Source organism: Protopterus annectens, chromosome 10.part0 (genome assembly GCF_019279795.1).
Source record: "Protopterus annectens isolate FY-2018-M chromosome 10.part0, PAN1.0, whole genome shotgun sequence".
NCBI lineage: Eukaryota > Metazoa > Chordata > Ceratodontiformes > Protopteridae > Protopterus > Protopterus annectens.
The window spans coordinates 1,121,519,565-1,121,536,012 of NC_056744.1; the positions used below are offsets into that span (position 1 = coordinate 1,121,519,565).

At 33.2% G+C, this 16,448-nt stretch overlaps 1 protein-coding gene across 1 annotated transcript in view; it reads left to right on the top strand.

The window, feature by feature from the left end:
• Positions 1-305: 305 nt before the first annotated feature.
• The window catches only part of LOC122814245 (alpha-N-acetylgalactosaminide alpha-2,6-sialyltransferase 3-like), a 167,392-nt gene continuing 151,249 nt past the window's right edge, over positions 306-16,448 (top strand). Inside the window, exon 1 of the mRNA XM_044086843.1 lies at positions 306-647. Within this exon, the coding sequence (XP_043942778.1) occupies positions 306-647 (342 nt within the window). The remainder of the gene's footprint in view (positions 648-16,448) is intronic.

The window sequence follows — 16,448 nt, forward strand, 5'->3', positions numbered from 1 at the left end:
ATGGCAGCAGCTAAATCTTGACCTAAGCAATCAGTACATGAAACTCCTTATCGACTATTTTACTCCTATTGAACAAGAGCTTACTGTTAAAGTAGATACTTTATATAGTGAGTTATGTAGTCGCTTCAAGGGAGAACTGTATGAGAAAAAAAATCGATGCTATGTACATACAGGTAACAGCTTATAGTGACAGATTGCAACAGATTAAATACAAGAAATTATTAAGAGATCATCAAGATTTCCTATGTGGTCAGGTCTTCGTAAGGCCGAAAGCTGGTTTCCAACGTGATAATCAAGTTCCAAATATGGCTCATACAGATATTGAAATTGAATCATCTATTCCTATAGATACTGTTTCTTTAAACAATGTGGAGATACCAATGGAAGAAGGGCTGAGAGCAGAAGTGACGTCAGTGAATAGGAATATAGTGAGTGAGCCTGCGCTTACTCTAAGCACGCCTCCACCTAACCAACAAGCAATGAAAGAACCGACTCTGTTTGATAAATTTGGGGCTAAACCGAAGTATACACTTGGTCAAGCTACTAGTGTTTTTTTACCCCTACCTGTACGACATCAATTCAGACCACAGGCAAGGTCCAACAGCCGAGGAAGACTCAAAAGGAAATACTTGGGCGAAGTGATGGAGGTAAGGAGGAAAAACAGAAGTTAAACACATTAGTGTTTAACTTTTCAAGTTATAATCTTGACGTTAACGCCATATTTCTATTGAATAGAGGTCTTTCATTCAATCCATCACAAAGAAGCAATATTGCCGAGATATTGACTGATTTGCGCCTTTTTGCCAGGAACTTGTCACTGAAACTGCTATTTTCTGATCAAGTGAAAGTGACTGACTCAAGAAATCAGTTTAAACGTAAAAGTACTTTTTCACCAGCTTTTCCTAGCAATGTTGATTGTTTCGTTTCAGTATGTGAGAAAGATTTGTATAAATATTTTTCAAGTGTTAATTCTAAAAATGTGTATCATAACCTAAAAGCTGAAGAATGGCGCGCTCTTCATGAACTATCTAATAATGCTAATTTGATAATACAGCCTGCTGATAGGGGGGGAGGCATAGTGGTATTAGATACCACTATGTACAACACTATGATGTTACATATGCTGACTGATGATAAGACATATAAGTTGATAGAGAATGGAACTGCTATTAAAATTGTGAAAAATGTTCACGACACATTATACGATCTTTTGATGTGTAGGCAGATCGATAGTGATCTTTATGAGTATCTCTTAATTGATTTTCCAAAAATACCCCTCATTAAGGGTCTGCCTAAGATTCATAAAGAAACCATTCCTATACCTGTACCACCTATAGTGTCAGCAGCGCCCTGGGTTACAGAACATATTTCCCACTACTTGGAATCTATCCTCGGACCGTTAACTAGGAGCGTTCCAACTATTTTAAAGAATACTTATCAATTATTAGATGATTTAGATAATCTTATGAAATATGGTATGTTACCCCCTTCTGCTGTTCTAGTTTCGCTGGATGTTAAAAGCCTGTTCACAGTAATCCCAAATGAATATGGAATAGAGGCGATTAGGGATGTCTTACTTTCAATAGGTTCACTGAACAGTGATTTACAATTACTTGTTTGTAGCCTTTTGGATCTAGTATTAAACGATAATGTTTTCATGTACCGTGATGCTTTATATGTGCAGACATGGGGTGCAGCCATGGGCACCCCATGTGCAAATTCTTATGCGAATTTAGTAATGCACCACTGGGAATGTGCGCATTTGTTTAATAGTAGTTTTTTTCAACACGTCTTATTATATAGATGCTTTGTAGATGATATACTAATCATCTGAGATGGAGATTTGGCATTACTAAATGATTTGGTCAGCTATTTAGAATCTACAACTGAATTCCTTAGATTTACAATGGAAACATCATCTAAGGAGTTACACTTCCTCGACATTACAATAACTAAAAGTTCACAAGGTCTAATCTCAACTACTTTGTACAGGAAACCCTGTTGGAGGAATGCATTGTACATTATGATAGCATGCACCCACGCCACATATTCCCCAACATTGTTAGGAGTCAAAGTAAGAGAATTTCTAGCTTATGTAGAGATGATAGTGATAGGGACTTGCAAATTGGTCATCTAAGGATGCTATTTCGAGAGAGAGGCTATAATGTCTCACTATATAAGCTGAATTGCTCTGATATGAATGATATGCATATGAATATAGAGGTCTCTGTTGTCCGAAGACACCCTAAGATTATATATAAGCATGGGACACATTATGACTTAAATAGGATATCCTTTACTACAAGGTATACTAGTGATATAACTTATATAACTGACATTATTAGGAAAAATTGGAATATTTTACTTGTAGATAGTAGATGTCATAGATTAATAGGGACAACACCTAATTTTAGGTATAAGAACAGTAAAAATTTAAAAAGGCTCCTGTGCATTGATAAAGTTGGTCCACTAATCAGTAGTATAGACAAGTGAATTTTAAGATATGGTACATTTCCATGCAATAAATGCAACATGTGTAAGTATATAGCTAGTGATGATCAGTTTGTCCATCCCTCTATTAATTACACCTATAGACCTAATTTTATGCCACTTGTGAAACCATTAATCTTTTTTTATTTAGCAACATGTATACAATGCCCAGCATTTTATGTGGGCATGACTACAAGAAGGCTAAGAGATCGAGTACATAACCACATATATGACATCAGGAGGTTAAATCTGAATAATGCTCTAGTCAAACATGTTGCCACTCAACCCAACCACAGTTTTAGGTTTAGAGTTATACAAGTGATAGGCCCTAATAAGAGAGGAGGAGACAGGATGAATTATCTAGAAACAGTGGAATTAAAATGGATTTGGAGACTGATGGCACATATTGAACCAGGTTTAAATCAATATATTAGTATTAAACCTATTTTAACTGCACGTGATTAAAAACACAGTATAATATATTTAATGCTGGTTTTTGAAATGATGAAATGTAGTATATATTTCTATTTTTATGTGTATATATATATATATATATATATATATATATATATTTGATAATATATGTTTATTTTAGATAGGTTTTGTACTATTCCCTTTTTATGATTTACTTTTTAAGAGGCTTTAGGTATTATTATTTATTATGTGTTAGATTAAAATTTGGTAATATTGCTTCATGTTCTGAGGAACTGAATATATATGTATCTTTATTTCATTCACTTTTGCTTCTAAACTGCTACATCTCATTGTATTAGTTTTTAGCAAGCTTAATGATAAATGTTTTTATTGATTAATTGAACCAGATTGTTTGATGAATGATTTGGTAGCATATAAAAGCTACTCATTGTAATGAAGTTGTATAAACCTGAGGAAGAGTGCCTTGGATGCAAGTGAAAGCGCTTGTTATATAAATAAATCAACTTTATTATAATTTTTATTTTTCATCGTGGTGGTCTCCATCCAGCTGTTTCTTTAAGTGGAATACTATAGAAGGATTTTCAGATCTCAGGGACTGAGGATTCTTTGATAGAATGGTTAAAATAATTGAGATGGGATATGTTTTAGAGTCAGCAGCATGTTTAAGAAATTGTGAGAAATTGTAATATTGTTGTAGAATAGTTCCAAATATTATTGAAAGTCAAGACTTAGCATCATGAGATAGATAATGTTCTGTAGTTATTTTTAGTTTTCATGTCTATTTAAGTGCATACTCCGCTTTTAACTTCTTAATGATTCCATTGAGCGCTTTACAATTTTGCTTAAGTGTGGTCTTGAGGTAGGTAGACTGAGATTTTTTCATGATATAGTTTATTTATATCGGTATTCCACCATACATGTTTGTTTTTAAATTTCCCATTACACTTGGTGCAGATAGGGACTGCCTTATCAATTTAAGTATTTAAATGGGAGAAGAAGTTAAGAAAATATGAAGCAGCATTAGCAATTTGAACCATTAGCGGATGATCACAGCAGAATGTGTTTACTTCACCAATTAACTAGTTTGCTTTTGAGAAATCCATAAACACATAAGTGCCCCCCACACCCCCCCAACTATATATACTAACTCCATGATCGTACTACAGTGGGGAAAAGGTATATGCTTTTTCCCCACTGTAGTGTGATCCTGGAGTTAGTACTTTTCTCCACTGTAGTGCAATCCTGGAGTTATCAACAAATAGCACAAGCACTCGGCACAAACACTAAGAACCAAAAAAGTGGACACGGTTGCAATAAAGGCTGTCTTCCCCAATATCACAACACCTCCAATAACTCCTCCAAAATCTGTACTGTTCATACAAAAATGCTTCCACCTATAATAATCCAAAAATAACTTTTATTAAGCACAGTCTGATGTACACCAGAAGAATAACTAAATAAAAACCATATAACTTGATAATAAATAAAATAAATAAGATAGAATGAACAATGTGATTTAGTGCTTTCGTCTCCCACTGGAGACCTCTTCAGAATCAACTAATTTGATTAATTTACTCCTTAAATACTACCCACAGTTCAAATTAATGAACTAATAGAATACCAAGTAATTAGTAATTGGTAGCACAGAATCAATGAAAATAAAGGTAGATATACCTATACATACACATGAATGGGGCTGACTTTGCTAAATTTTGTTACTATAAACTTTCCTATTTAAAACACATATTTCACCATACCAGTGTTTTATGTAAATCAATTCATACTAATAAACAATTCATTCCATTCATAAAAACCCTTATATATTTTCTTTTAATAAAATACTGATTCTTTTAGTTCATATATTCATACATGTATATGGGAACTCATGCATTCGTATAGACCATAGAATGCATAAAATTATAACCCACAAGCATAACTCGACCATATATTTTGTTGGTAAATCCCAAAATCAACCAATCATTTAACATCTACTAAATGAATCACACCCAGTATACATAGTCCCTCTTAAAATATTAAATATTAAATATAAATAATAAATATATATAAAACATTAAATATTAAATATTGAACATTCTACCCATATAACTAGAGAAGTATATAAATATAAATATAAAATATAAAATACTAGAGAATCAATATGAATGGTATAAATATGCTGTATTAATATGATATAAAAACTACACCTCTCATCAAATATAACTAAATTTATTGTTGAATATTATAAATAATAAAATTTATCCTTGAAATATTGAACATGTTAACAAATTCTTAAAAATAATGTTCTTACTGTATAAATATTAATATTGGTATAATATATTAACAAAAACTATAAATACTTTAAAATACATTAATATAACATTCAGAATACATGTGAAAATGCTAATATACAAAACGACAAAGATACAAAATACAAAATAAAATCCAATTAAGTTTAAACATTGATAATTAATAGGGAAATATTATTAGGGAAATTCAAACAAATTCAATATTGATATTAATATTAATATTAATATTAATATTAATATTAATATTAATATTAATATTAATTTCTCTTTGGGTCTTCTGCTAATAATTTGAGGGCTGGTGTAATGGAGACATGATCATTCAACCCCTTGCCATAGCAAGCATCCATTTTCAATTGCCAGATCATCTCCCTATATTCTAATCTTGTCTTCCAATCACCACCCCTTTCCAGGTGTTCCACTTCTTCCAATACCCAAAATTTGAAGTCAGCTTGCTGACATATTAACAAATGCCTATAAAGTGCATTGTTCACATCCTTTGTATTGATATCCCTCATATGTTTGTATATTCTCCTTCTTAAATGTCTTACCATTTTCCCTATATAAAATGCCCAACAGTGTTTACAAAAAGCTAAATAAATCACACCTTTGGTGTAACAGCTACTGTATTTCATGGATTTCAGGGTCATACCTAGACTGGGAATCCACAAAGTTTTCTCGTCTGCAATAAATGAACACTGCGAACACCTCCCACACCTGAATGTACCTATTCTATTAGATACAACTTCACCTACCCCTATATTTTTCTTTTTCTCAAAAATATTCTTCAGATTTTGATTTCTTCTATAGCTGTATGTAAGTCTATCTTGAAAAATAGTCACTCTGGTGGGCATAGTTTTAAAAACCTCCCATGTATCATCAATACATTTCTTTAGCCATTTTATACCTTTGTAGTAAGAGTTAAAAATGGAGTAGTAACTGACTTATTCTTAATGTTTCTCCTACCGTTTTCCACCTCTGTTGTATTAATCTCCTCCTACTTGTATAAAAGGGGTTTGTAGTGGGTATCTCTTTTACCAATTACATATTGTTTCACCTTCTTAATCAAATCCAGAGGATAACCCCTCTGCTGGAACATTTTTTGTTAATTGTCCACCTCCAAAAAAAAGTCATCTCTCTCTGATGTCATCCTTGCAATTCTTATCATTTGACCCTTTATAATATTCTTTTTCAATAAGTTAGGATGGTCACTATCAAAATGAAGGTAAGTGTTAGAATGGTACTTCTTTCTATATATTTTGGATTTGTACTTACTAGTAACATAATTTTTTTGTAACTTAATATCTAAAAAAATTGATTTCATGCTTGTTAATTTCATGTGTAAACTTTAAAAAAAGTGGTACTACTATTAATATACGTTATTAAACCATCAATAAGTACTTCCGGTCCATTCCATACAATAAAAATATCATCCAGAAATCGGTAATAACTGTTAACATATTTGAAAAATTCACACCCAAAAAAATAGTGTTTCTCCCAATACAACATAACAATGTTCGCATATAATGGAGCGCAGGCTGAACCCATAGCAACTCCTTGTTTTTGGTGATACACATCTCCCTGGAAAAATAGATAGTTATTTTTTAAAACCAACTCCACACATTCCAATACCAGTTTAAACTCATCATTTGTCAACAAATTCATCTCAAGTATCATGTCTTTGAACCATTCCATACCTACACTGTGTGGTATGACCGAAAATAAATCCTTAACATCAACTGTAATAAATATACTCTCATCATTGTATGGATCTTTACTTATTTTTTGTAAAAAGTCCCATGAATTGACCAAGATGTGTGGATATTTAATGTGAAAACTTTTTAACTTAGTGTCAACATATATGGCAAAAGGTTGAGTCTTAGATCCTTGGGATGACACAATAGGCCTCATTGGGGGATCAGCTACATTCTTATGAGTCTTGGGAATACCGAATATGGCTGGAATTATTGGTTTATTAACCTTCAAAAAATTGTATAGATGACTATCAATGAGGCCTTGTAATAAATTGTCCTCTAAAATATAATCAGTTTTCCTGTAAGCTATATTTATTTCATTCTTTGAAACCAATACATAACTACTATCATTATTTAATATCTCCAACATCCTGTTAGTGTAATCCCATTGATCCATAATAACCACACCCCCTCCTTTGTCAGGTTTCATCACACGAGTTATTGGAGGTGTTGTGATAGTGGGGAAGACAGCCTTTATTGCAATCCTGGAGTTATTATATATAGTTGGGGGGGTGGGGGGTGGGGGGTGGGGGAATAGTCCCCCACCTATTCTGGGTTTTATATTGTCCACTTTACAATTCAGTATGTTGAAGTTTAGCATTGTAAGATTTCAGTATTATGGGTTTCAGTCAAGTGATTTTTCAATATTTTGAAATTTCAGTCTTATGGTCTTAGTCAAATGAGTTTCAGTCAAATGAAGTTTCTATCATCTGATAGGGATCCATATATATATATAATATATATATATATATATATATATATATATATATATATATATATATATATATATATGTGGATGTGTGTGTGCGTGTGTGTGTATGTATATATATATATATATGGAAATATTCATATATATGGAAATATTTTGTAAATAAGATTTATGTTTGCATATAAATAAAGGACCCTACCTGTTTCAAAATAGTTTACCTTCAGTTGGTTGACAAACATGAAAGTCGACATCCAAAAGGTAAAGCACTCTACCTCAACAAAGTTTACATCCTAGGACACATGAGCTAAGAAGCAACCTCAACATATGCAAACAATGTAAAAAATAATCACAAAAAATATATTTTTTAGGGGCAATCCCCCCTCTAACCTTATACCTTCCACTAAATATACACTAAGTCTAAATCGCACAGTTCACTTGGAAAGGGAATACTCCCTTATCAAGGGATTGTTGGTCTTGCACACCTAACAACAATCTGTATAACTGAACAAATGCAGTCGATTAAAAAGATATTATCCTTTGGATGAGACACTAAACTGATGTCCCATCTGCTTGAGCTGCTGATAGCTCAGGTGGATATAAAACATCCCACACCATCTTTTGAAACAGGTAGGGTCATTTATTTAGATACAAAAATAACTCTTATTTACAAAATATTTACTTATTTACAAATATTTACATATGTATAAATATATAAAAATGCAAATTAGTTTACACATATTCAAAGTTTCCTTTACAATCATGTTAAATCTTCATCCCTATTAGACTCCCACTCCTTTTTCCATAACCACACTTTGATTTTACTTAATATTGTTGCTAAAATATATTTTCCAATATACATAATTTAATTTATTCTTTCATTCTGTATAACCCATATAACATAAAATAACTTTATTTTAGCATATTCTTTATTTCTATTCCTTTAATATCCATATGAAATCATATCAATGTTTATTTTATCCACTTCTTTTATATCTTCAAAAAAATCTTCTTTACATAGTTTTCCACATAAGTTATTTTTTACTCTTACATTTCAAAAAGATATGTTCCATAGTTTCTTCTTCTTGACATTCTTTCTTGGCATATTTAGCATATTTGCTTTTACTGGCAATTGATCTAATACCAGTCTCCACAAACAATCATGACATTCTACTTTTTGATTGCACCATTTGCTTCTTATTTTTATAGCTTTATTTTTTCATGGTTTTACATATTCATGTTTTATCATTACATTCTTATACCATACTTTTATATCTTTTTCCATACCATCAACATTTATTTTCCATGAAAATATTTTATTTTAACACTCTTTTTCTCTTTTTTACAATACCCCAAATTCATCATTCTTATATTTATGCAGTTTTACTACTAATCTCTCATTTCATTTATTCACTTTAACATTTTGTACAAATATAATGAAGCAGCCTATACCACTGTGTTAATTAACCCTAAACCTCCTTCTTCTTTCTTTCCATACAAAACTTCTCTTTTTACTGGGTTTACTGTAGAACTCCATACAAATTAAAAAAATGCAATAATTCATGTTCATATACTGTTGCCAACATAAATACACTTGCTAAGTATGCTATTTTCCCAACAGTACTGTATTTATCAAATATGCATTTTTTTCTGAATGATAACTTTTATGTTTTCCAAAAAAGACACATTTGCTTTATTTCTTCTATTTCTTTTTCCCATTGAATTCAACTTACATCTTTATTCCCAAATTCTATAAATAATACAAAAGTTTCATTCATTGTAAACTATATGCACCCAGTCTTTACCACATCACATAAACCTTTTCTTTTCTCTTTACTTAAAGCCATACCTATCATTTCCAGTCACTCATTTGTGCAAATTATTTCTCCTTGTATCCAAATTTTGTTTTTTGCAATTATTGTAATGGCATCTGCATATGTTAACAGAACTGGAATTCTTAAGCCTTCAGGTGTTATATACCTCACCTTCTTCATTTTGTAATTTATTTTGCATACTATCACATTCATAATTAATGCAAAGAATATACAACTTATTGGACATCCCTGTCTTACATTGTTCTCCATATGTACCTCTTGGCCAAACTAGCTATTTACAAGTATTTTTATTTTATTATTACTATGCACTGATATACATAATTTCCTAACTTTCTCACTTGTGTTATATTATTTCATTACTACCCACAGACTTTCATATCCAGTTCTGTCAAATGCCTTATTAAGGTCTCCTATCCTGATTTTCACTTTTTCTTTTCTGTTCATAATATCATCCACAATTTCTCTATCATTAATAATTCTTGACAACCCTTCCCCTTATACTATATATGCCATCTTCCATAATATTTTCCATTTTAGTTTCCAATCTCTTTTGTATTATTTTCATAAAGATCTTATAATCATCATTACTCAGTACCATTAATCTCCATTTTTTAAATTCTCTTCTATCTTCCTTCTTCCATATGAGTTTAAGTATTCCCCGATATAATTCTTTATACATAAATCCTTCATTTAACCATTCATTCAAAATCTATAAAAAATATTTTTGCCAATTACTTTTTCATACCCTGTTCCATCTAGGCCTGCAGCCAAATCTAGATTAACTTTTTCTAATACATTATCTAGCTCACTTAAAGAGATCTCTTTTTCCAACTGCTTATTCTATTTTCCTGTTAACTTTTTTATTTTCCATGTTTTAACTAACTTATTTTTCTTTAAACATTTCTTGTACAGATTGCACTACACTATTCATAATTTTTCCTTAGTTCTTTCTATTTCTTCTAGATTTTTTATTTCTCTCATTATATTGCCATCTCCCTTTACTAATCTGGTTTAAATGACACAATGCTTCTTCTTCTGTTTTCCTTGTAAATATATTTGCTTATATAACAATTCTTTTATTTTTTCTTTATATATTTATATTTTTCTTTCTCTACTTTTCTCAGATCATTTTGCCACTGTAGCAACAATTTTTTTTATAATTTTCCTTAAGTATCATCCACCATTCAGACCAATTTTTATAAACTGTTCTCACAGAAATATATTTCCATAACTGTATTACTACTCTCTTTCCTTCTTCATTCCATGCTTTCTATTTTATCTTTTTTATTTCTTTGCATATGTGTATATATATATATATATATATATATATATATATATTCTTTGTTTTCTTTTATGTCTAGGCGTATTGCATGATAATCAAAAAAATCTTGTTTCAACTACCTCCCCTTCTCCTATAACTAAACCTTCTGATACTATAAAATAATCTATTTCAGTTCTATACATATCCCATTTTTAAGTCCATTATTTTTTGTCCCAACATTTAAACTTACCAATCTTATAACTTCTAACATTTTTCTTATATCATTTCCTTTCTTTTTATGTGTGCCTCTTAAATCACAATTAATTGTCCTGTTATTATAATATTTATATTTATATTTATATTTATATGTATCACTACAGTCTAAAATCTGATGAAATAAGCTTTCCCTTTATTTACAGTCAATATAAGAATATAATGCTATAATTCTATATACTTGTTCTTTCCATTTTAAACCTACATGGTTAATCTTCCCATGTTTGCTAAAGTTGCATCTTATATCTTTATTGTATTTCTAAAGAATATGACTATTCCAATACATCACTCATTTTCCAAATTCCAGATTATCTTTTCTCCCCATAGTTTCTCTTTTTGTAATCTTTCTTCATTTGTTAAAAATCTTGTGTCTTCTAATATAATTACATCTACATCACATATATTACACCACTCCAAAATTCCTGTTCTTCTTACTATATTCTTATTACTGTTTACATTTACAGAAAATGCTCTACATGTTTCTTTTTCTCTTTTTTCTCAGACTCATGGTTTCAAATGTTTATAGATAATTACTAGGCTAGCTTTCTTAATAGGCCACTCTAGTCCTAACAAATTTTATTCGGAAAGGTACGAATCAAATACTGTACTTTGTGGCTCTGAGTCAAGCCTCTTAACTATAATACCAAGCACCAATCTTTAGCTGCATATATTCTTTTTCATCCATTTCCTTTCTTTTTTTCTTTTGTACTTATCCCTTTAAATTTTCTTTTTCTTTTACCCTTTTACTAATAGAATTATTTTCTTTCTCTTTTACTACATCCCTGTTTATGCCTTCTTCATCACTTATTTCAGAACCTTCTTCTATGTCCTCTTTATTTTTGCATCCAATTTTTCTTCCATTTCTACTACTTTTAAAATTTCTTCTTTATGTTCATATTGTTTTCCTTATTTTTTCTTACTGTTTACATTTTTCAAATCCATCCATAAATGTTAAATTTTATTACATATTTAACATTTCAATTCACATTTTTTGCATCATGTCCCATGTGTCCCATTTTCCCATAAATAGAAAATGTTCTTTTGTCACAATTACTTATCAAATGCCCTTCTTTTCTAAAAAAAAAAAAAAAAAAAAAAAACATGTTTTGGGTTCTCCCAGTATTTTATACCACCACTATTCCCCTCCACATTTATTATACTTGGTATATGTATAATTTTTTCTCTTTCTATTTTTAATATAGTAATTCATTCCCAGCCACCAATCCATAAACTCCTTTTGTCATAAACTTTTGCAATGTGCAGTACTTCTTTACATAAAACTTTCAAATGTCCATTCAAAGTCTCTTTCTATCTCTGTTCAAAATTGTACATGAATCTTCTTTTTTGTTTCCCTGTTAAATGCTTTTATTACATACAAAATTCCATATAATGTCACTATATATCTCTTTGTTAATAAGAATAATTGCACATATCTCATGATCTTTTACACCCAAAGGAACTATTAAAGTGTCCGACACTTTGTACATGTCCATTTCTTTGTCTTCTTTACTTTGAATCCTTACCACATACTTCCATTTTTAATTTTGTTCTGCCTTCTTTTCTGCTCCTCCATTTTTGCCCTCTTTCACTTTCTCTGCATATGTTTTTTCCATCTCACCACTGTTCTTCAGGATTGTCTCTGCAGCCTCCTTTTGTATTTTTCCAGGAAACATCTCCTTCATTTTCTGTTTCACTCTTCACCACCATTTCTTTAAGTAAATCATCCCAGAAGGCTCTAATTATACAGCCATCTTTTCCTGACTCATCTTCCTCAAACAAGTTTCTTTGAAACATTTCCTCAGAATCCTGTGCACATTCCATGGTCTTGATATTAGCTTTTTCCTTCATTTCTTTCACCACTCCAGCATCTCTTCCTTTCTCCTTCTACCACCCTGTTTCTCTGGGCCACCTATGTGCCTGGAATTGAAACAGGAAATTATACTCCATAATGATTCCCACTCCCAGCAATGATGAGTAGGGGAAGTTCCCTGCTGCCCTGGCCAACTTTCCTCTAGTAGTATAAATACCATCTCAGGTCTCACCTGAAAAGAGGCCACTATGTTATTGGCAGTGGCACTAACCTGGTCAGCAAAGGATTAATACAGATGTAGATATAGATATAACTATAGATATAAAGAGAGAGAGAGACAGAGAGTGAGGGAGGGAGGGAGATATCTTTATGAACCCAGATAATTTGGCTGACCATTGGTAATACTGATAGCTTTCCTGTCTGTTGTATTTGGTTGACAGGAAAGCTGTTATGATTGGTGCAAAATGTGTAATACTGAGGTTGAGGCATGTATACTTTCCCCAGCATTGTGTGATCTTGGAGTTAGTATAAATAGCAGGTGGTGTGGGGATGCAGGAAGGCTAGCTGTCCTAAAAAAACACTATTTTGTGTTGCATGCTTCAAGGCTAAGTCTCGGAGCATGCGCACTGGTCGGTCATTTTTTTTCTTTTACATTTAAGTTGGCAATCTACTGTGATTTCAATTAACTTCAGTACATTCACAGATATAAATTCAAAATACTGACAAAATTAGACATAAACTAGGAAGGGTTTTATGCCCTTTTCCCCACCACTGTGTGACCTCAGAGTCAGAATACATAATAAGCAGTAGCTGTGGGGGGTGCAGGGGGTCTTGCCCCACTGAAACAACACTGAGAAATTTGACAAAATCTAACACAGAAAAACATTACAAAATCTGATAACATTGAAACTCATTTTACCCAATGTACACCTGATATGGCTTAAGTAGTATGCAGCAAAATGAATGGATAAATTAAATAAAAATTTTCCTGATGTACTTTTCTAACTGTAACTTTTATGGAATATAAATTATATAACTCTGCATGGTGAAATATTCCAATACAAAGTATAACAAATATGGAATTAATCATGAGTTAAAAATAAACCATTCCTAAATGAACGTTCTCCCTAGAATGCTATATATTTTTAGAGCAGCACAACTTAAAATCACGAAATCCTTTTTTAAGCAATTTCAGATAGGATTGGGGAAATTTCTGTGGGAACCCAGAAAAACGAGAATATCCTATGAGAAACTGATGGCTCCTAAAACGAGGGGGGGGGTTGGATTTACCGGATTTTGAGATGTATTATACAGTGATTCAGGCCAATAGGATTTTAAGGGTGTCTTACTTGGATAGTGAAAATAGAAAATGGATACCCAAATGGGTACTGCTAAATTATAAACATATAAAAGGGAAGGGAATTAATGTTAAAGCTGTACCATTTTTGAATATAAAAACATTGGGCCAGATTCAGGAAGCCTCCGTGTAAGAGTTATAACTCTTACACGGAGGCTGCAGTGAAACTGTGTGATGTCAGCATGTCATGCATATGCATGAGGTGCATGAGGCATGCTGAATCACACTAGTAACTCTTACACGGTCCGTGTAAGAGAGTAGGGGGCGTGTCTGTAGGCTAAGCCCTGCAAGCGGACACGCCCCCAGAAGACTAGAATGGCTGAAAGTAAACAGCCACGAGAGAGGCCATGGAAATGTGAATAAACACACTACACAACACATGCCCCAATAGACCATCACTGTATAAAGTGAAGAGATGTTATAAAATTAAATTAAAACCTTTTTTTTTTTAAACCCCGGAAATGTTTGCTACTGTGTGCGCGGGTGTGCTACTAGCGCAATCACAGTTAGCAGTCAGTGGAAAAGGATATAAGAACTAAATATGGAAAGTAAGCCAAGAAGTAATAGCTTAGCGGTAGAGTTGCTGGCCTATGAGTAGGCAGGCAGGGTTCGAGCCCCCACAACAACTTTTTTTTTTTTTTGTAAATAAGCACAAAAAAGCCCCCTGACAGTATTGTACAAATGTGAATGTATTCCCTTTTGTAAAATGGAATGAAATGGAGCATATATTCCGAAGTAACACAATAATAAAAATAGTCAGAAATGTACTGATAGCTAAGCTGCTGTGAGACAGAATGCCCGTAGCTGAGTAGTGTTTAAAAAGCTGCAAACTGTATGCTCGTTGCTAAGCACAGGTTTAATAGGCTGAAACCATTTGCAACTAGCTGTGCTTAGCTGAACATGTGTGTCACTAGCCAATTAAGGTTTATCCCAGCGCACACCGTTTGCGCGCCGCTCCCACAAGCTAACTGCCAGTGCGCATGCGTTACCTCCGCGCAAACGAGCGCAGACCTGGTTTTAAAAGTGCTTTTGGCAAGTTTGATTGACAGGTCCTCAACTCATTTCTGTCAGGAAAATCAAAAGTCAGTTGCCAGAGTCGAACCCAGGATACCATGCACTAGAGTCAAGGTACTTCACCACTAAGCCATGACAGCAATACCATGAAATGCAGAAATAGCATATATATGGGATAAAATCCAGAATGGAGCATGAGAAAGCATTTTCAGTGAAGTAGATACAATTCCAAAATGGCCAATCAGAGAAATGTGCGGGAAAAGTGGCATATATAAGCCCCATAGGCGGGAATACACAGCAGAAACGATTGTAGAACAGACCTGCAGTCAGAATGAGTGGAGTAGGTGAGGGACGTTGCTTTCGAGCACAGCGTTGGGGCATTGAGGAGTCCAGATACATGGTCTGGCTCCTTGTCCATCATCACGAGGCCCAACTCATGCAGGGCCAGGTCTCATGGGGAGCGTATAGGGCAGAGGCATGGGACCAGTTGGCTCGTGATCTGACCAGTGCTACTGGCATTCCACGCACTGGTGAGCAGGTCCGTCACCACCATGCGGACCTGAAGCGACGCAAGGAAGACCAGTTGTCCGAATGGATCCAGGAGGCCTGGGATATGCCCAACGCCCCACTACTGAGTAAGTTACATTTTGCTTATGTATGTAAGGATTTCAACTGGCCGATACCATGGAGATGTGTAGTCCAATATTACTTCTTTCGTATTACAGCTGCAGGTGTCCGCTCTGTGAATCGTGAGATGTATGGCCGTAGGCTGGTGCGGCTGCGCCACCATGCAGGTTAGTAACCCCACCCATTACTTGTAAATAAATATTGTACTGTAGCATGTATCAGAACACTGCAGTGTATTGATTAAAAGTAATATAATGTGCAAGCAGGAATTGTAAGTCTGCAGGTATGGCTGCAACAAGTTCATCAGTATGCAAGTGTAACTGGAAATATAATTGATAGAATTAAACAGTGCTGTAATACAGATGTCCCACCATGAATTAAATATAGTGTAACCTGCAGTAGTCCCAAGAGTACAGCTTTAGAATCCGAGGTAGTCATATGTGAGATACATCCCCTGTTAAAATGCTGAATCATGACAGAAGTGAGGCTGTTGGAAAGTGTTTGAATCACCACCAGTCTAACATGTGAACAAAGCCTAGAAGTACCAACCTGAACTGTGAAGTTGCAGGATGTGTGAGAGTGA